Genomic DNA, 15505 nt, shown 5'->3' with positions numbered 1-15505 from the left:
ACACGTCCATGCACGTAGAAAAATGATGGGGGGGGGAGGAGATGTAGGGACCCCCCCGTCCTTCACTACAGGGACAAAGGGTGGGTGACCTGGGGTCAGGGGGGATGACACAGGTGGGCTCTGAGCATGGGGGGGGACACATGGGGTGCCCCAAAGGCTCCCTGTGAGCAGTGGGGGGATCCTCCTTCCTTCCCCCCCCCCAGGTCTCAGGGGTCAGGGTCCTTGTAGGGCAGGAGGGGGTGCAGGATGTGGCCAATCCCCCCCCAAATCCAGTTTCTGTGGGGCAGGGAGGGGCTGGGGGTGCCTGGCAGTGATTTATCCCTCAGCTGAGGACGGGGGGGGGCTCCAGCCCTGTCCCCACCCGTCACCGGGGCCGGAGCGGGGTCCTCGGGGACACAGCGGGGCCAGGAGCCGTCAGGGCTGGGGGGGGGCCGGCGGGGGGCCGGGGGGGTCGGGGCTGGGGGGCGCGGGCTGGGGCTTGATGCCGCGCGCCTTCATGTAGGAGATGAACTGGTCGGGGATCTCAGCCAGCACGTCCTTGGCCAGGCGCGCCATGCTCAGCACCTGGTTCCCCGTGCGGTCGATGTAGTCACGGAAAGGAACAAACTGGGGGGGGAGAGAAGGGGGGAGGGCATCAGGCACGGCCCCATGGCACCTCCCCAGGCCCTGGAGCACCCCCATGGCCCAGTGCATCCCTACCTCCCCCAGCACCCCCAGGACACTGTGTCCCCATTGCCCCTGTGTGCCCCCATGTCCCGGTGCACTGTGGTGTCCCAGAGTGTCCCCCGCACGTCCCCATGTCCCAGCGTCCCCCCCCCCAGCTCCCCATCCTCTGCCTCGCCCTCATGCCCCAGTGCATCCCCAAAGCCCACCCTACATCCTGCTGTGCCCCCCCAAACCCAAGTGCCACCCCCATGTCCCACGGCACCCCTCCCATCCCCATGCACCCATCACCCCATAACCCCCCCCCCAATACTGGGACCGGCCAGTGGCCCCCAGGAGAGCAGGGGCCGGTGGGGGACGCTGGGGGGGTTGCGCTGTGCTGTGCCGTGCCGGGCTACCTGCACGATGTCGCGCTCGGCCACCTTCCCGCGGGAGGAGATGCGGATGTCGTCCCCGTCCAGCTCCACCATGGCTGCAGGGGACACACGGGGGGGGGGGGGGTGAGCAGCACCGGACCCCCCCCCCCCCCCCCAGCGGCACCGGGGCAATTGCCTGCTGACACCGCACACAGGCAGGGCCGGTTCGTCAGCATCATCTCCTCGGAGAGCTTTAATTGAGCTTTTTGGCATGCCCCCCCCCCCCCCCCCCCCCCCGAGGGAGGCGAACCCAGCCATAACGAGCGCCGCAGCTCATAATCACCGGCTGTGGGCTGCGGCGCGCCACGCTGAGCCGGAGAAAATTAAACTCGGATTTCCCTGGTGGCCAAAGGCAGCTGCAGCCCCCCTGTTCAGCCCCCCCGCAGGCCCCGCAGCACAGCCTTACCATCAAACTCGGCCTGTCCGACCCCCACGATGATGATGGACATCGGGAGCTTGGCCGCCTGCCGGGCCCGGAGTGTGGGGGGAAAGGCACAAGATTTATTGCGTGCTGCTGCACCCCCCCCGTGTCACCAGCAGCACCCCGCGGTCCCCGGGGTGCCGGGTGTTTGCCCGCAGTGACCGTGTGGGTGGCAGCAGGCAGTGGCGTGTGACAGCCGTGGGGCCCCCACATCGCTCCCCATCATGTGTCCCCCCCCCAGGCACCGAGTGCTGCTGCTGCTCGGCGTGGGAGCGCGGAAGCTCGCGGCGCTTTGTCTGTGTGCCCGCTGCTCCCGGCACTGCCAACACCTGCGCTCGGTGCCACCACGGGCATCCCGCACCCGGCACCATGCATCGCACCCCGGTGCTGCGGTGTGGGTGCCGTGTGGGTGCCATGCTGTGCACCCCGTGTGGGTGCCGTGATGTGCAGCCTGCCCCGGGTCTGCGATGTGCATCCCGCGTGGGTGCCGTTCTGTGCCTCCCGCGTGGTTGCAGTGACGTGCAGCCCGCGTGGGTGCCATTCTGTGCATCCCGCGTGGGTGCTGTTCTGTGCATCCCCTGTGGGTGCTGTGACGCGCATCCCGCGGGGGTGCCGTGCTGTGCATCCCACCTCGGAGGCACAGAGCGCATCCAGTGCTCGCCCCTGCGCCCTGCATCCTGCCTCGGGCCCCGTGCACATCCCTGCCCTGGCCCCCCCCAACCAAAGCACCAGGGACAGGAGCCCCTCATCCTCCCGGGACCCCCCAGCCTCCAGCCCCAAACTCAGCACAACCACGGCAGCCGGAGCCCTGTGAGCCCCCTGCGCCTGCTGCCAGGCCAGTGCCACATCCCCCAGCCTGGCAGCTGGAGGGCAGGGACCAAGGGCCCACAACAAGCCCCTGTGCAGGTGATGGCACTGAGCTGCCCCCAGCCACCCCCCGCACTGCGGCTCTGCCACGAAATATTAAAAAGCAGCAAGCAAGAAGCACAAAAGCTTCTCGCCCTCCTGGCCAGCAGCCGAATTGCTGGGAAGCGTGGACCCAACCTCCTGCCTGGTGCGTGGGAGGGGGGGGGGCAGAAGACAGAAAAAGTTCATTTATTAGGTTATTGCACGTTCCCCCCCCTGCCCCTTCTTGTGCACCAGCATCCTGCCCCCCAAACCCCAGCATCTGTCTGGTTGGAGCACCCCAGCTCAGAGCACCCCCTGTGCCCGGACGATCACTGCATCCCAACACCCCGGGGTGTCCCTTGGCGGGGAGTGCACCCTGGTGCCTTGGGACACCCCATGTCCCCTGTAGGTCATTGCACCTTGCAGCAAGCCCGTGCACCCAGCCTCATGCTGCACCCTAATGCTTTGGGGCACCCCCATGCACCCAGCCACACACTGCTCCCCAGCATTTTGGGGCTCCCCATGCACCCAGCCGAGCACCGCACCCCCCAGCCCCGCGGCGCAGCACTCACATTGACGATGGCCTCCTTGGTCTGCGCCATGTCCGAGATGACGCCGTCAGTGATGATGAGGAGCACGAAGTACTGGGAGCCATCGGGCACCGCCGCGGCCGAGCTGCGGGACAGCCGGTGAGCGCAGGGCAGGGGGGCTGGGCACAACCCCCACCACCGGGGGGGACTCGGGGCAGCAACGTCCCCCTCCTTACCGGGCCACGTGGTTGACCACGGGGGCGAAGTTGGTGGGGCCGTAGAGCTGGACGCTGCGCAGGCTCCGGTGATAGGCCTCCAGGATGCCCTCGATGCCGCTGCATGAGGGGTTGGCCGCGTCGCCGTTCTGCGGGCACGGCGCCGGGTGACGGGGCCGCCGCCGCCTCCCCCCCCCCTGCGGCGCCCTGGGGCTCAGCCTCACCAGCGGGAACTCGTGGGACACGCGCCCGTCCGGAGGGATCTTGGCGCCGAAGCCGAGCGCCGGGAACATCTTGTCACTGTCGTAGTCCTGGATGATCTCGCCCACGGCCTTGAGCGCCATGGTGTAGGCGTTGAGCTGGTAGGGGCTCAGGTAGTGCAGCGAGGTGGACTGCGAGGGGTTGCCTGCACCGGGGGGGATCAGCCCCTGTCCTGTGCCCCCCGGCCCAAACGTGTCACCGTAACGAGCCCCCCGGGCTGTAGCCAGCGGCTCCGCTCACCGTTGGACGCGGTGAAGTCGATGGCCACCGTGAAGTTGATTTGGGTCCTGGCAAGGGGAAAGCGGCTCTGAGGAGCTGGCGGGAGGCCCAAGGACCGGCCGTGCCCCCACCCCGTTCAGAGCACCGTCTCTCAGCACCGAGGTTTCATGAGGAACACAAGGGACCCACTCTGGGCGCCCCACTGGGTTCTGGGGACGCCGCTGCCAGCTGGGCCCATTTCATGGGGGGCTGCTGAGGCTCACCCGCCCCTGATGTAGTCCAGGAAGGTGTGGTCGGACTCCACAGCGAAGGACAGCAGTGTCACCTGCCAGGGACAGCGGGCTGAGCAGGACGGCAGCAGCACCCCGCGCCCGCCCGCCCGGCCCTCACCGTCCCCGAGTTCAGGTACTTCTTCTTCTTCATCTTCTTCCGCGGGTTCACCACCTGGGAGAGGGGAGGCCGGGGGGGCACTGCTGGGCTGGGGGGGCTGGCCCCAAATCGACCAGGAGCCGCGGCACCAGGGTGCAGCGGGGGCTCCCCAGGGCTGTGACACCCAGGGGTGCAGCACGGGGACTGCAGCACCCATGGGTGCGGTGGGGGCACCCCGCTGCCACAGCACCCATCCCCGTGCCCTGTCCCCCTCCTCACCTCGTAGACGTTGAACTGGCTCTGCCCCCCGCGCCAGCTCCCGGTAGCTGGTGGTGAACTCGCCGATGAAGTCGTGGCTGCGGGGTGGGGGGGCACCGTCACCCGGGGTGCGGGGACGTGGCGGGTGGCCCCGGGGCCCCCCCGGCTCACCTGCCGTCACGGTCCCAGTCGTACACCTCCACCTTGATGGCCCTGCAAGGAGCGGGGGGGTCGCGGGTGGCACCTGCAGACTCGTCCCGCGCTCACCCTGCCCCGTGCCGGGGGTGTCAGCGGGCACAGCAGGGGCAGCCCCAGCGCCCGCTCCCGGAGAGTTTGTTTTGACGCCTCCGTGGGCCTTTTCTCCTTCCTCCTCCTCCTCCTCCTCCTCGGCCGTTTTCGGTGGGATATTTTTATCCGCCGTTGCCACAGCAACGTCCGACACGGGGCCAAGCCGGCGGCGGCAGCGCGACGCCGAGCCACCGCTCACCGGGAGCCGGCACCGGGGCTGAGGCGGGGGGGGCCGTGCCGGGGCGCAGACCCATTGCTCAGACGGGGAGCCCGAGGCGGGAGGAGGGGGGGGGGCAGGCGCAGGGCGGCCCCGTGGTGCCGAGGCCCCGGCGCTCACCGGTCGTAGTCGCCGTTGCAGAGGGCGCGCACGGGGATGGCGAAGGCCGGCCAGACCGGGTTCAGCGTGTTCCTCACCACCTCTGTCTTGTGGCAGATGGTGAAGCTGCGGGGACGGGGGGTGGGGAACAGGGTGGTTCACCCCCCAATGGCTGACCCCCCACCCATCACCCAGGGGTGGCTCTTGGAGACCCCCTCCCAGCGCCACCCCCACCCCCACTGGGACACACAGGGGGTCCTGTGCCAGCCTCAGGGCCGTGACCCCCCCCCCCGAGTGGCAGCAGGGCCACGTCCTGTTGTGTTTCCCCCCCCCCCCAATGGCCGCGTTTTGGGGCTGCTCACGTCCCGTCCTCATTGCTCCGGTAGAAGACCATGAAGGGGTCGGACTTGCCGAAGAAATCCTTCTTGTCCAGCTTGTTGGCACAGAACTGCAGCGTGGCCACGTCCTGGGGCGAGGGGGTGTCACCGCCACGGAACCCCCCCACGGGCCTCAGGGTCCCGACGGGAGCAGCTGGGGAGGGGGGGGGCTCCGGCCCCCATCTTCACCCCACAGCAGAGTGGAGGAAGGCCCCAGGCATGGACGTGGGGCTCTTCCCCCCCCCACACACTCACCCAAGTGGCAAAAAAGGGGGGGTCCCCCAAACTGCCCCCCCCCACCCCCCGGCGCCGCTCACCCTGCAGTTGCCCAGCTCCTCGGCGAGGAGGATGATGGTGCCGCACTTCTTCCCGGGGATGCCCCTGTGGGACCGGTGGTGAGGGGGGCACACGGTGACACGGGTGTCCCTGATGAGGGGGGGGGGCGCAGTGACCCGTGTGTCTGGGGAACTGGGGGGGCACCCCAATGCTCACCCGTTGGAGAGGGCTGGAGCCGGCTTCTTGCCACGGGATTGTGCTGTGACCGTCCCCATCCTGCGGGGACACGCAGCGGGGTGACGGAGGGGGGGGGGACAGCCCCCAGCCAGACCTCATGGGGAAACTGAGGCAGGGCTGGGAGCAGGGGGGGGACACTCATCCTGGGGGGGAGCAGCCCGGAGCCGTGCTATCTGCACCGGGCTCTGCTCTCCATCCCAGACACCGCTGGGGCGCAAGATAAGGACCCGGGCGCCACCACCGTCACTGTCACCCGCGGGACGCCGGGCACCCAGCCCGCTCCAACCCCCACACCCTCCCCCCGCACCCCCCAGCCCTGCTCACGTCAGCGGCTTCTCCAGGCGGCTGCCGGCCGAGCCCACGATCTCACCGAGGGTGCAGAAGGCCTGGCCCAGGAAGTCCTGAGGGAGTGTGGGGTCAGCGCGGCGTCCCCAGCCCTGTCCCCGTCCCCATCCCATCTCCATCCCATCCCATCCCATCGTCCCTGTCCCCGTACCCTGCAGCCCCACGGGGCTGGTGCCATACTCACATGCTTGGACAGGTCGGGGCTTTTGGAGTCCACATCGTACCTGTGGGATGGACGGAGCGTGGCAGTGGGATGGGGATGGGATGGGGACAGGGATGGGGACGGGGATGGGGACGGGATGCAAATAGGGATTGAGATGGGAGAGGGATGGGAGTGGGAGTGGGACAGGAGGTGTGGGGATGGGGAACGGGGATGGGGATGGGACTGGATGGGAGCAGCCGCCAGCACCCGCCGGGCTCAGCCATGGCAGCACGGCACAGTGCCCGGGGCCGTGGCACTCACAGGTCGAAGCGCAGGTTCTGCTTCTCCTCGAAGAAGTAGTCGAGCACGAACTTGCGCACGAAGTCGGGGTTCAGCGAGTTGTCGATGACCTCGGTGCGGCCGAACTGGGGGCAGCACCGGGGGCGTGGGGCCAGGCGGGCCGGGGGGGCCGGGGGGGGGCCAGGTGCCCCTTTGTGTGGCAGCGCGGGGCTGCGCCGCCCGGCCCGCCCGCTCATTACGGCCCGGAGCCCCTCAATTAACCAGACGCTAATTACAGGGCACGCGGCGGCGGGGCGGGAGCAGGGGCTGTGGAGCACCCCCTCCCCGGGGCTGGCAGCGCTGGTTGGCCGCCTGCCCGGCACCCCAACATCCTGATTGGCTGCCTGCCCAGCACCCCAACATGCTGATTGACCAGTGAGCTGACACCCCGACATGCGGATTGGTTGGTTGGGCAGCACCCCAGCATGCTGATTGGCTGGCACCCCGACATGCTAATTGGTTGGTTCAGCAGCACCCCAACATGCTGATTGGCTGGCACCCCAACATGCTGATTGGCCAGCTGGGCAGCACCCCGACATGCTGATTGGTTGGTTCAGCAACACCTCAACATGCCAATTGGTTGATTTGGCAGCCCCCCGACGTGCTGATTAGTTGGTTCAGTAGCACCCCAGCATGCTGATTGGCCAGTTTGTCAGCACCCCAGCATGCTGATTGGCCATCTGGGCAGCACCCCGACATGCTGATTGGCTGGTTCGGCAGTACCCCGACGTGCCGATTGGCCGCGCAGCGGGGCAGGGCCGGGCTCTCACCTCCCGCCACTGCTTGGTGTCCAGGCCCTGGGTGTAGAGGACGCAGACTGGGGGCAGAGGCGGCAGCGCTCAGCAAGGCCCCGGCCCCCCGGGACCCCCCGGGATCCCCCGGGACCCCCGGCCCCAGCCCCACTCACGCGGGTCGGACTTGGAGAAGGTGTCCTTGTCCAGGAGCTGCCTGCGGGGAGAGGCCGGGCCGGTGGGGAACTGCGGCACGGGGGGGCTGGGGGTGTCCGCGCGTCGGTGCGCACGGCCGTGTGCCGGGGTGTGCACAGCCGTGTGTTGGTGCACACACACACACACACGTCGGGGAGCACCTGGCCGCGTGTCGGGATGCACAGCCTCGTGCCAGGGTGCGCACACCCACCCGTCGGGGCGCACACAGCCACGTGGCAGGGCGCACACCCGTGTGTCAGGGCGTACCCCCGCGTGTCGGTGCACACCCACGTGCCGGGGTGCGCACGCCCGAGCTGCGGCACGGAGCAGCGGCTCGGGGAGTTTCTCCAGTCCCCGATGGAGTGGGAGGAAAATAGGTCGGAGCGGCCGCGGGCAGCACGGCCGGGGGGGGGCACCCAGCACCGCACCGGGGACCCCCCCGGGCACCCTGACCCTGCGCCCCCAGCCCTTGTGAAGGGGTGCGGGGGTCCCCAGGGGGTCCCAAGGCGCAGCGGGGCTCAGCCCTCACTCAGGGCTGGGGTCTGGGGGGGACCTGAGGCAGGGAGGGGGGTGGTGAGGCCCCCCCAGGCAGCGAGCACAGTGCCAGCACGGGGGGGCCCGGGCGTCCCAGGGCGCGAGGCGATGGGTGACAGGTGGCAGCGAGCCCCAGCAGGCACCGGGCACGGGGGGGACACGGGGGGGGGCTGTGCGGGGAACCCCCCCCAGAGGGGGGCAGGATGGAGAGGAGGAGGCTCAGGGGGACGGGGTAGAACGCCCCCCCCCCCCCTCCTGCACACCCCCAGAGCCCCCACTCCCTGCCCCTCCAGTTCTCCCAATGCCCTGCACCCCTTTGCCTCCCAGTGCCCCCAGTGCCTCCCAGTGCCCCCCCCCGTCTCCCAATAACCCCCGTGCCTCCCAGTGCCTCCTGCCGTGCCCTGTGCTTCCCAGCACCATCTGCTCTCCCAGTGCCCCCCAGTGCTTCCCAGTGCTCCCCAGTGCCCCGTGCTTCCCAGCCATCTCTGCTCTCCCAGTGCCCCCCAGTACCCCCCAATAACTCCCCTGTGCCTCCCACTGTGCCCTGCGCTTCCCAGCGCCATCTGCTCTCCCAGTGCCCCCCAGTGCCTCCCAGTACCCCACAACCACTGGGTTCCCCCAGCACTGTACACCCGCTGTGCTCCCCCCGGCTCCCCAGTGCCTCCCAGTACTCCCAGTGCCCCCCTCCCGCATCCTCCCCGACTCTCCCATTCCCCCCCCTCGCCCCCAGGTCCCCCCGATACCGTTCACCCCCTGACCCCCCCGCTCCCCAGTGCCTCCCAGTGCCTCCCAGCGCATCCCAGCGCCGCACAGCACCAGCCGCCTCCCGCTCCCCCCGGTGCCCCGCGCCCGGTGCCGCTCCCCCACCTGCAGGACACGGTGAGCTCCACCTTGGTGGCCGGGACGGTGCCGGTGCCGGTGCCCGGTTCCAGCGCTCCCAGGCCCGCCATGCCCCGGCTCCGCCCCGCCCGGGGCCGCCGCCGCCGCCGCGCTGCTCCCGGGGCTGCCCCGGTGCGGCTCGGGGCTCCCGGTACCGCGCGCTGCCGCAGCGCCGCCGCCCCCGGGGCTGCCCCCGGAGCCTCCTGCGAGACCGCCCCGGTACGGCCCCGGTACGGCCCCCGGTACGGCCCCCGCGCCGCCCCCGGCATCGCGCGGGGCTCCCGGTGCCCCCCCCCGCTGTGCTCCCAGTATGGCCCAGTGCTCCCAGTGCTGCTCTGCTGCGCCCCCGGTACCCCCCAGTGCCACCCCACTATGCCCCCAGTGTCTCTCAGTGGTGCCCCACTGTGCTTCCAGTGTCTCCCAGTGCTTCCAGTGCCGCTCTGCTGCGCCCCCAGTACCTCCCAGTGCCACCCCACTGTGCCCCCAGTGCTCCCAGTGGTGCCCCACTATGCTCCCAGTATGGTCCAGCGCTCCCAGTGCTACTCTGTTGTGTCTCGAGTATCTCCCAGTAATGCCTCACTGTGCCCTCAGTGCCTCCCAGTGGTATCCCACTATGCTCCCAGTATGGCCCAGTGCTCCCAGTGCTGCTCTGCTGCATCCCCAGTACCTCCCAGTGCCACCCCACTGTGTCCCCAGTGCATTCCATTGCTCGCAGTGGTACTCTGCTGTGCCCCCAGTATCTCTCAGTGCTCCCAGTCCCACAGTTCTGCATCCCCAGTATGGCCCAGTGCTCCCAGTGCTGCTCTGCTGCACCCCCAGTATCTCAGTGCAACCCCACCGTGCGCCCAGTATGGCCCAGTGCTCCATGTGGTACCCTGCTGTGCCCCCAGTATCTCCCAGTGCTCCCAGGGATCGGTCCTGCTGTGTCCCCAGTACAGCCCAGTGCTCCCAGTGCCAAAGTGCCATGCACACAGAACCTCCCAGTGCTGCCTCACTGTGTCCCCACTATCTCCCAGTGCCACTCTACTGCATCCCCAGTATGGCCCAGTGCTGCTCCCAGTGCCCCCCAGTCCCGCCACCTGCAGGCCCAATGTCCCCCGGTGTCCCTATGTCCCCAGTGTCCCCCCATGCCCTGCTGCCTCCCAGTGCCTCCCAGTGTGCCCAGTTCCCCTGTGCTCCAGTGCCCTGTGGTGCTCAGTGTCCCGCCAGTCCCCATGGTGGGGGTGTACTGGGCACACTGGTCAGCTGTACTGGACCCATGGGTGACATCCCCTTGTCCTTATGGGTGACATCTCTGTGTATCCACGTGTGGCATCTCTGTGCCCGTGGGTGACACCTCCATGCCCCATGGGTGACACCGGTGTGTCCCTGTGGGTGACACCTCCACGCACATGGGTGGCACCTGTGTGCGTGGGTGACAGCTCCATGCCCACAGAGGTGACAACTCCACAGCCCATGGGTGACACCTCTGTGCCCTCAGGCGGCACCTCCACGTCCCCATGCGTGCTGTGTCCCCTTATGGGTGACATCTCTGCACCCACAGGTGGCACCTCCATACCCTGTGGGTGACCCCCCCATCATCAGTGTTCCCCCATGCGTGATACCTCCATGACCTGCAGGTGACACCCCCCAGATGACATCAGTGTCCCCACACATGTGACTCCCCCCCCCATATCAGTGTGCTCCCGCGTGCCAGCTCCATGTCCTGTAGGTGACACCCCCCGGATGACATCAGAGTCCCCCAAGGGTGACACCTTTGTGTCCTGTGGGTGACACCCCCCCCCAGATGACAACAGTGTCCCCCCCATGGGTGCCAGCTCCATGTCCTGTAGGTGACACCCTCCCAGATGACATCAGTGTCCCCCAAGGGTGACACCTCCACACCTCATGGGTGACCCCCTCCAATTGGTGTCCCCCATGGGTGTCCTGTAGGTGACACCCCCATTAGTGTCCCCCACGGTGCCAGCTCCCTGTCCTGTAGGCGACACCCCCCCGATGACATCAGAGTCCCCCATGGGTGACAACTCCCCCAGGTGACATCAGCATTCCCCAAGGGTGGCTCACACCCCATGGGTGCCCCCCGCAGTCAGTGTCCCCCATGGGCGTCCTGCAGGTCACCCCCCCATCAGCGTCCCCGTGGGTGCCAGCTCCGTGTCCTGTGGGTGACACCCTCCCAGATGTCATCAATGTGGGTGACACCTCCACACCCCACGGGCGTCCCGCAGGTGACCTCCCCCATCAGCATCCCTCCAGGTGCCAGCTCCACGTCCTGCAGGCGACCCCCCCGGCCCCATAGCGCTGTCCCCCGCTGCCAGCCCCGTGTCAGTGCCGCACGCCGGGGCCGTTCCACGCCTTTATTGCCCGCGTCAGCCCGCGGGCACGGCGCGCAGCACCTTGACGTCGTCCAGGGGCCGGTCCTGCGCACTCGTCTCCACCATGCCCACGCGGTTGAGGACGCCGATGCCCTGGCAGACGCGGCCGAAGATGGTGTGCTTGCCGTCCAGCCACTGCGCGGGCGCCAGCGTCAGGAAGAACTGGCTGCCGTTGGTGTCCGGCCCCGCGTTGGCCATGGCCAGGATGCCGGCGCCTGCGGGACGCACCCCGAAAAGCCCCGTTATTATTATATTTTTCCTATATTTTTTTGGGGCAGGTTTGGTGAAAGGGGGTGGGGGAGCACTCACCGGTGAATTTCAGCTCGGGGTGCAGCTCATCCTCAAACTGCTTGCCGTAGATGGAGGCCCCCGCCGCGGCCTGCGGGCACGGTGGTCAGAGCCCCCCCCCAGGACACAGGGGTCTCAGTGTCCCCATCATGGGGCTGGGGGGGGGCAGCGTCCCCTGATGTGGATGGGGGGCTCCCAATGTCCCCACCATGGGGCTGGGGGGGGTGTCAGTGTCCCAGTCATAGGTTTGGGGGGGGTTCTTGGTGTCCTCATCATGGGGCTGGGGGTGTCCCGGTGTCCCTGTCATAGGACTGGAGGGGTCCTGGTGTCCCAACCATGGGCTTGGGGGGGGTCCCAGTATTCCCACCATGAGGTTGGGGGGTAGCTCCGGTGTCCCACTGGGGAGCTGGAGGGGTCCCAGTGTCCCTATCATGGGGCTGGGGGGCATCAGTGTCCCCTCATGTCACAGGGCTGTGGGATCCCTCATGTCCCCATCATGGGGCTGGGGGGGTCCCAGTATTCCCACCATGAGGCTGGGGGGGGGTCTCTGGTGTCCCACTGGGCTTGGGGAGGATCCTGGTGTCCCCATCCCACAGCCGGGGGCTCCCGGTGTCCCTGTAACAGGGCCGGGGGCTGTCCCCAGCACGGCCCCGGGGGGGTCCCCGTGTCCCCGTCCCGCAGCTGGGGGGTCCGGGCCGCACTCACCGGTGCCGGTGGGGTCCCCGCCCTGCACCATGAAGTCCCTGATGACGCGGTGGAAGCGGGTGCCGTTGTAGTACCCGCGGCGGCACAGCTCGGCGAAGTTCTTGCAGGTGCGCGGCGCGTGGCGCCAGTACAGCTCCAGCACCAGGGTCCCCATCCTGCACCGGGACGGGACCGTCACCGCCACCGGCACCGGCACCGGCACCGGGGGACAACGCGGGGAGCACCGGCGGGCACCGAGGGGGGCCCGGGACCGGGGGAGGTGGAGGGATGGCGGGACCGGGGGGGCACCGGGGACGATCCGGTACCGGGGGGGGGCGGGGAGCGGGGGGTGCCGGTACCGGGAGGGGGACGCGGGGGGGTCCCGGTGCCGGGGGGTTCCCGGGGGAGGGGTCCCGGTGCCGGCGGTGCCCGCGCCAGGCGGCCCCGCCCCTTACGTGGTCTCCATGGTGACGGTGGGCGGCTGCCAGGAGTCGGGCGGCACTGCCGCCATGCTGCCGCTGCCGGAAGCGGCCACCGGGCGCCGCCGCGCGCGCTTCCGGAGACCCGCCCCCTCCCGTCCGGCGGCGGCCAATGGGCGGCGAGCGCGGCGCGGAGGCGGGGCCGAGGCGCGTGGTGGGCGGGGCCAAGCCTCGCGGCGCGGAGGCGGGGCCAATCGGCGCGGCGCGGGCGGGCCGCCGCTATTGTGACGTCACGGGAGGGAGAATTCGAAGGCGCGGGTCCCGCCCCTTTCCCCGCCCCCTCGCTCAGGCCCCGCCCCTCGCCGGCGCCGAGCGGGACCCGGGGGCGGCGGTGAGCGGGGGGGGGGGCGGGGGGGGGACCGGGACCCCCGGGACGGGGGCGGTGGGAGGGGGGCGGGACCCCGGGGTGGGGGGGCGGGGCCGGGAGCCCCCGGGCCTTGGGGCCTCGGGGCTGGGACCCCCGGTACCGGGACCCCCAGGGCTCGGGGGGGGGCTGCGGGGCCGGGAACCCCCCCGGGGCTCGGCTCCCGGCCCCCCCCGGCCCCGGCCCCGCGCCGCCCGGTGCCGTCCCCGCGGCACAAAGCGCGATTGTGCCCGCTGCCGGCACAGCCCGGCCCGGGAGCCGTGCCCGGCCCGGGGGGGGCACGGGGGGGGACCGGGGGGGGGGGCTCGGGGTCACCGCCGCTCCCCCCAGGTCGCCCATGGGCCGGGGCCCGGTGCCGCCCGCCGAGCGGAGGCGATGACGGAGGAGCGAGGTAGGGCAGCTGCCGCGGAGGGGGCCCGGCCCCACGGGGCTCCCCCCGACGGCTCCCCCCGCTGCCTCCCCCCGTGTCCCCCCCGCGCCCCCCCAGACGTGCGGTTCATCACCGAGGAGAGGTTCGACTTCAGCGTCCTGTCCCCTGCCGACAGGTGAGGGGGGGATGCGGGGACACAGGGACATGGGGGAGACACGGGGGGCACCTGGGGGGACACGGGGGGACACAGGGACACGGCCACCCCACGGCCTTGGCCCCGGGGTTTTGGGATACACAGGGGGACATGGGGACACGGGGGGACACGGGGACCTGCCACAGCACCTGGGGGATGCCGTGTCCTCCGGCCGAGGTGCTGGGGGGCACCAGGGACGTGGCACCCCATGGCCAGGGTCACCCGGTGGCCGTGCCACCCCGCTGGGCCACCACGGGGCTCTGGGACAGGGCTGAGGCTGGCCTTCACCCCGCAGCCGGGAGGAGGACGAGGAGGATGAGGAGTCCCCGGGGGGCGCGGGCGTGCGCTGGAGCCCCCTGAGCGGGGCGCAGCTGGAGGAGATGGTGCGCGAGGCCACGCGGCTGGCGGCCCAGCTGCAGCACAGCCACCTGCCCCCCCTGGGCCCCGGCCCGGCGGGGGGGGGCAGCCCCCGAAACCCCCGCCGCGAGACCTTCGTGGTGAAGGACAGCCCTGTGCGGGAGCTGCTGCCCACCGTGCCCCCCGCCCGCGAGGTAGGTGACGGCGCTGCGGGGGGGGGACACCACGTGCGGGGTCATGAGGGGGCACGGGGTGTGAGCTGCGCCCCCCCCGTCCCGCTCCCTGCCATCTCTTTGCTTCCAGGACACCCCCGGCTGTCACCCCCCACCAGCACCCAAGGGACCCCCCGCTAGGGGCAGGGGAACCCTTGCCCGGGGCGGCCCTTCCCGGCTGTGCCCCCCGCGTGGGGCAGGGGCTGCGGCACGGGGCAGGTCCGAACCCCTCCGGAAAGGGCCAGCAGGTAACGGGGTCATGGGCCTGGGGGGGACAGGGACAAGTTGGGCATGGGCAGCTCCTTGGCACAGGGACACGGCCATGGGGCATCGTCCACCGGGGACAGCCGCACCGTGGGGACCCCCGTGCCGTGGGGTATCATCTCATGGGGACACCCCCGCCATGGGGACGCCCCTCCCTTAGGGTCACCCATCCTATGGGGACAGCATGGGGACAGGGAGCAGAGACCCCCTGGACACCAGCGCATCCCACGGGGCTGGGGGCTCAGTGGGGTCCCCCCCCCAACCCCACCATCTCTCCCAGGCCAGCCAAAGGCGAGGGGTGGCGCTGCTGCCGCCCCCCCAACCCGTGCACCCCGCGCCAGGGCCACCACCGCTGCCGTCCCCGTCCCCAGCAGCCGCCCCCCCCCCACCCAGTGCCATCCCCAAGCCCCCCGGCCGGGCTGGGACGTTGGGGACGGCACCAGGTGGGAGGGGCCCCCCGCGGGCCAGCGTGGTGGCACCGAGAGGTAAGGCTGGGTGCTGCCCCCGGGGACACGGGGACGGCCCCTCTGTGCCCCCGATGATGCGGGGCCGCCCCGAGCCTCAGTTTCCCCATGCCTGCTCTCCCCCCAGGTGCAGGGGCGGCCCCTGGGGGGGCTGGTTCAGGGTGCAGAGCAGCCCCCCCCAGCAGCCGCCTGCGTCCCCCCCGGAAGACGACGGCCAGCAGCACCCTGCGGTGACGGAGTTGGGGCGCCCGGGGAAACTGAGGCACGGGGCAGGGGGCAGCGGTGCCCCCCCCCCGCTCCCCCAAAAGGAGGAGGCAGAGGCTCAGGTTGGATTTTGCTTTAATTACAAAAGGTCGCACCAGCAGTAGGAAACCCCCCCGGCCCCTCCCACCCCACGCACCCAGGGGTCCCTCACCCCCCCCAGCGTCCAGCACCCGGTGCCACCCCCACCCTGGTGACACTGCCTGAGCCTCGTCCCTGGGGGGGGGGGTGGCAAAACACCTCCACCCCCGCCGACCTGCCCCCCCGTGCCCCAGCACAGCCGAGGAGGGGGTGACTG

The 15505-nt window shown here is 70.5% G+C and overlaps 4 protein-coding genes across 4 annotated transcripts in view; 1 reads left to right on the top strand and 3 right to left on the bottom strand.

The window, feature by feature from the left end:
* The window catches only part of GNAI3 (G protein subunit alpha i3), a 110569-nt gene that overhangs the window by 71412 nt on the left and 23652 nt on the right, over positions 1-15505 (bottom strand). The window lies entirely within an intron of this gene.
* Positions 415-8970, bottom strand: CPNE5 (copine 5; the record flags this gene model as incomplete). The annotated part of the gene is given in 22 exon segments (XM_084301796.1): positions 415-606; positions 1062-1135; positions 1486-1543; positions 2961-3063; positions 3155-3282; positions 3358-3539; positions 3635-3681; positions 3877-3938; positions 4004-4057; positions 4262-4288; positions 4290-4338; positions 4412-4453; positions 4866-4970; positions 5207-5310; positions 5539-5602; positions 5714-5773; positions 6059-6135; positions 6264-6303; positions 6543-6646; positions 7331-7377; positions 7468-7508; positions 8888-8970. Coding segments are annotated over 22 exon segments (1743 nt in total).
* PPIL1 (peptidylprolyl isomerase like 1) lies at positions 11246-12806 on the bottom strand. The gene is given in 5 exon segments (XM_084301743.1): positions 11246-11486; positions 11581-11641; positions 11643-11650; positions 12265-12419; positions 12699-12806. Coding segments are annotated over 5 exon segments (501 nt in total). The 5' UTR covers positions 12755-12806; the 3' UTR covers positions 11246-11265.
* On the top strand, positions 13037-15314 carry PSRC1 (proline and serine rich coiled-coil 1; the record flags this gene model as incomplete). Its single annotated transcript, XM_084301966.1, has 6 exons — positions 13037-13053; positions 13417-13631; positions 13945-14200; positions 14310-14466; positions 14763-14967; positions 15074-15314. Exons 2-6 carry the CDS (start codon positions 13462-13464, stop codon positions 15312-15314), a joined length of 1029 nt encoding a protein of 342 aa, XP_084158092.1. The 5' UTR covers positions 13037-13053; positions 13417-13461.

The sequence above is a fragment of the Netta rufina genome (assembly GCF_964035555.1).
Source record: "Netta rufina genome assembly, chromosome: 26".
NCBI classification, from domain to species: Eukaryota; Metazoa; Chordata; class Aves; order Anseriformes; family Anatidae; genus Netta; species Netta rufina.
This window is presented reverse-complemented; position numbering and strand designations above follow the sequence as displayed.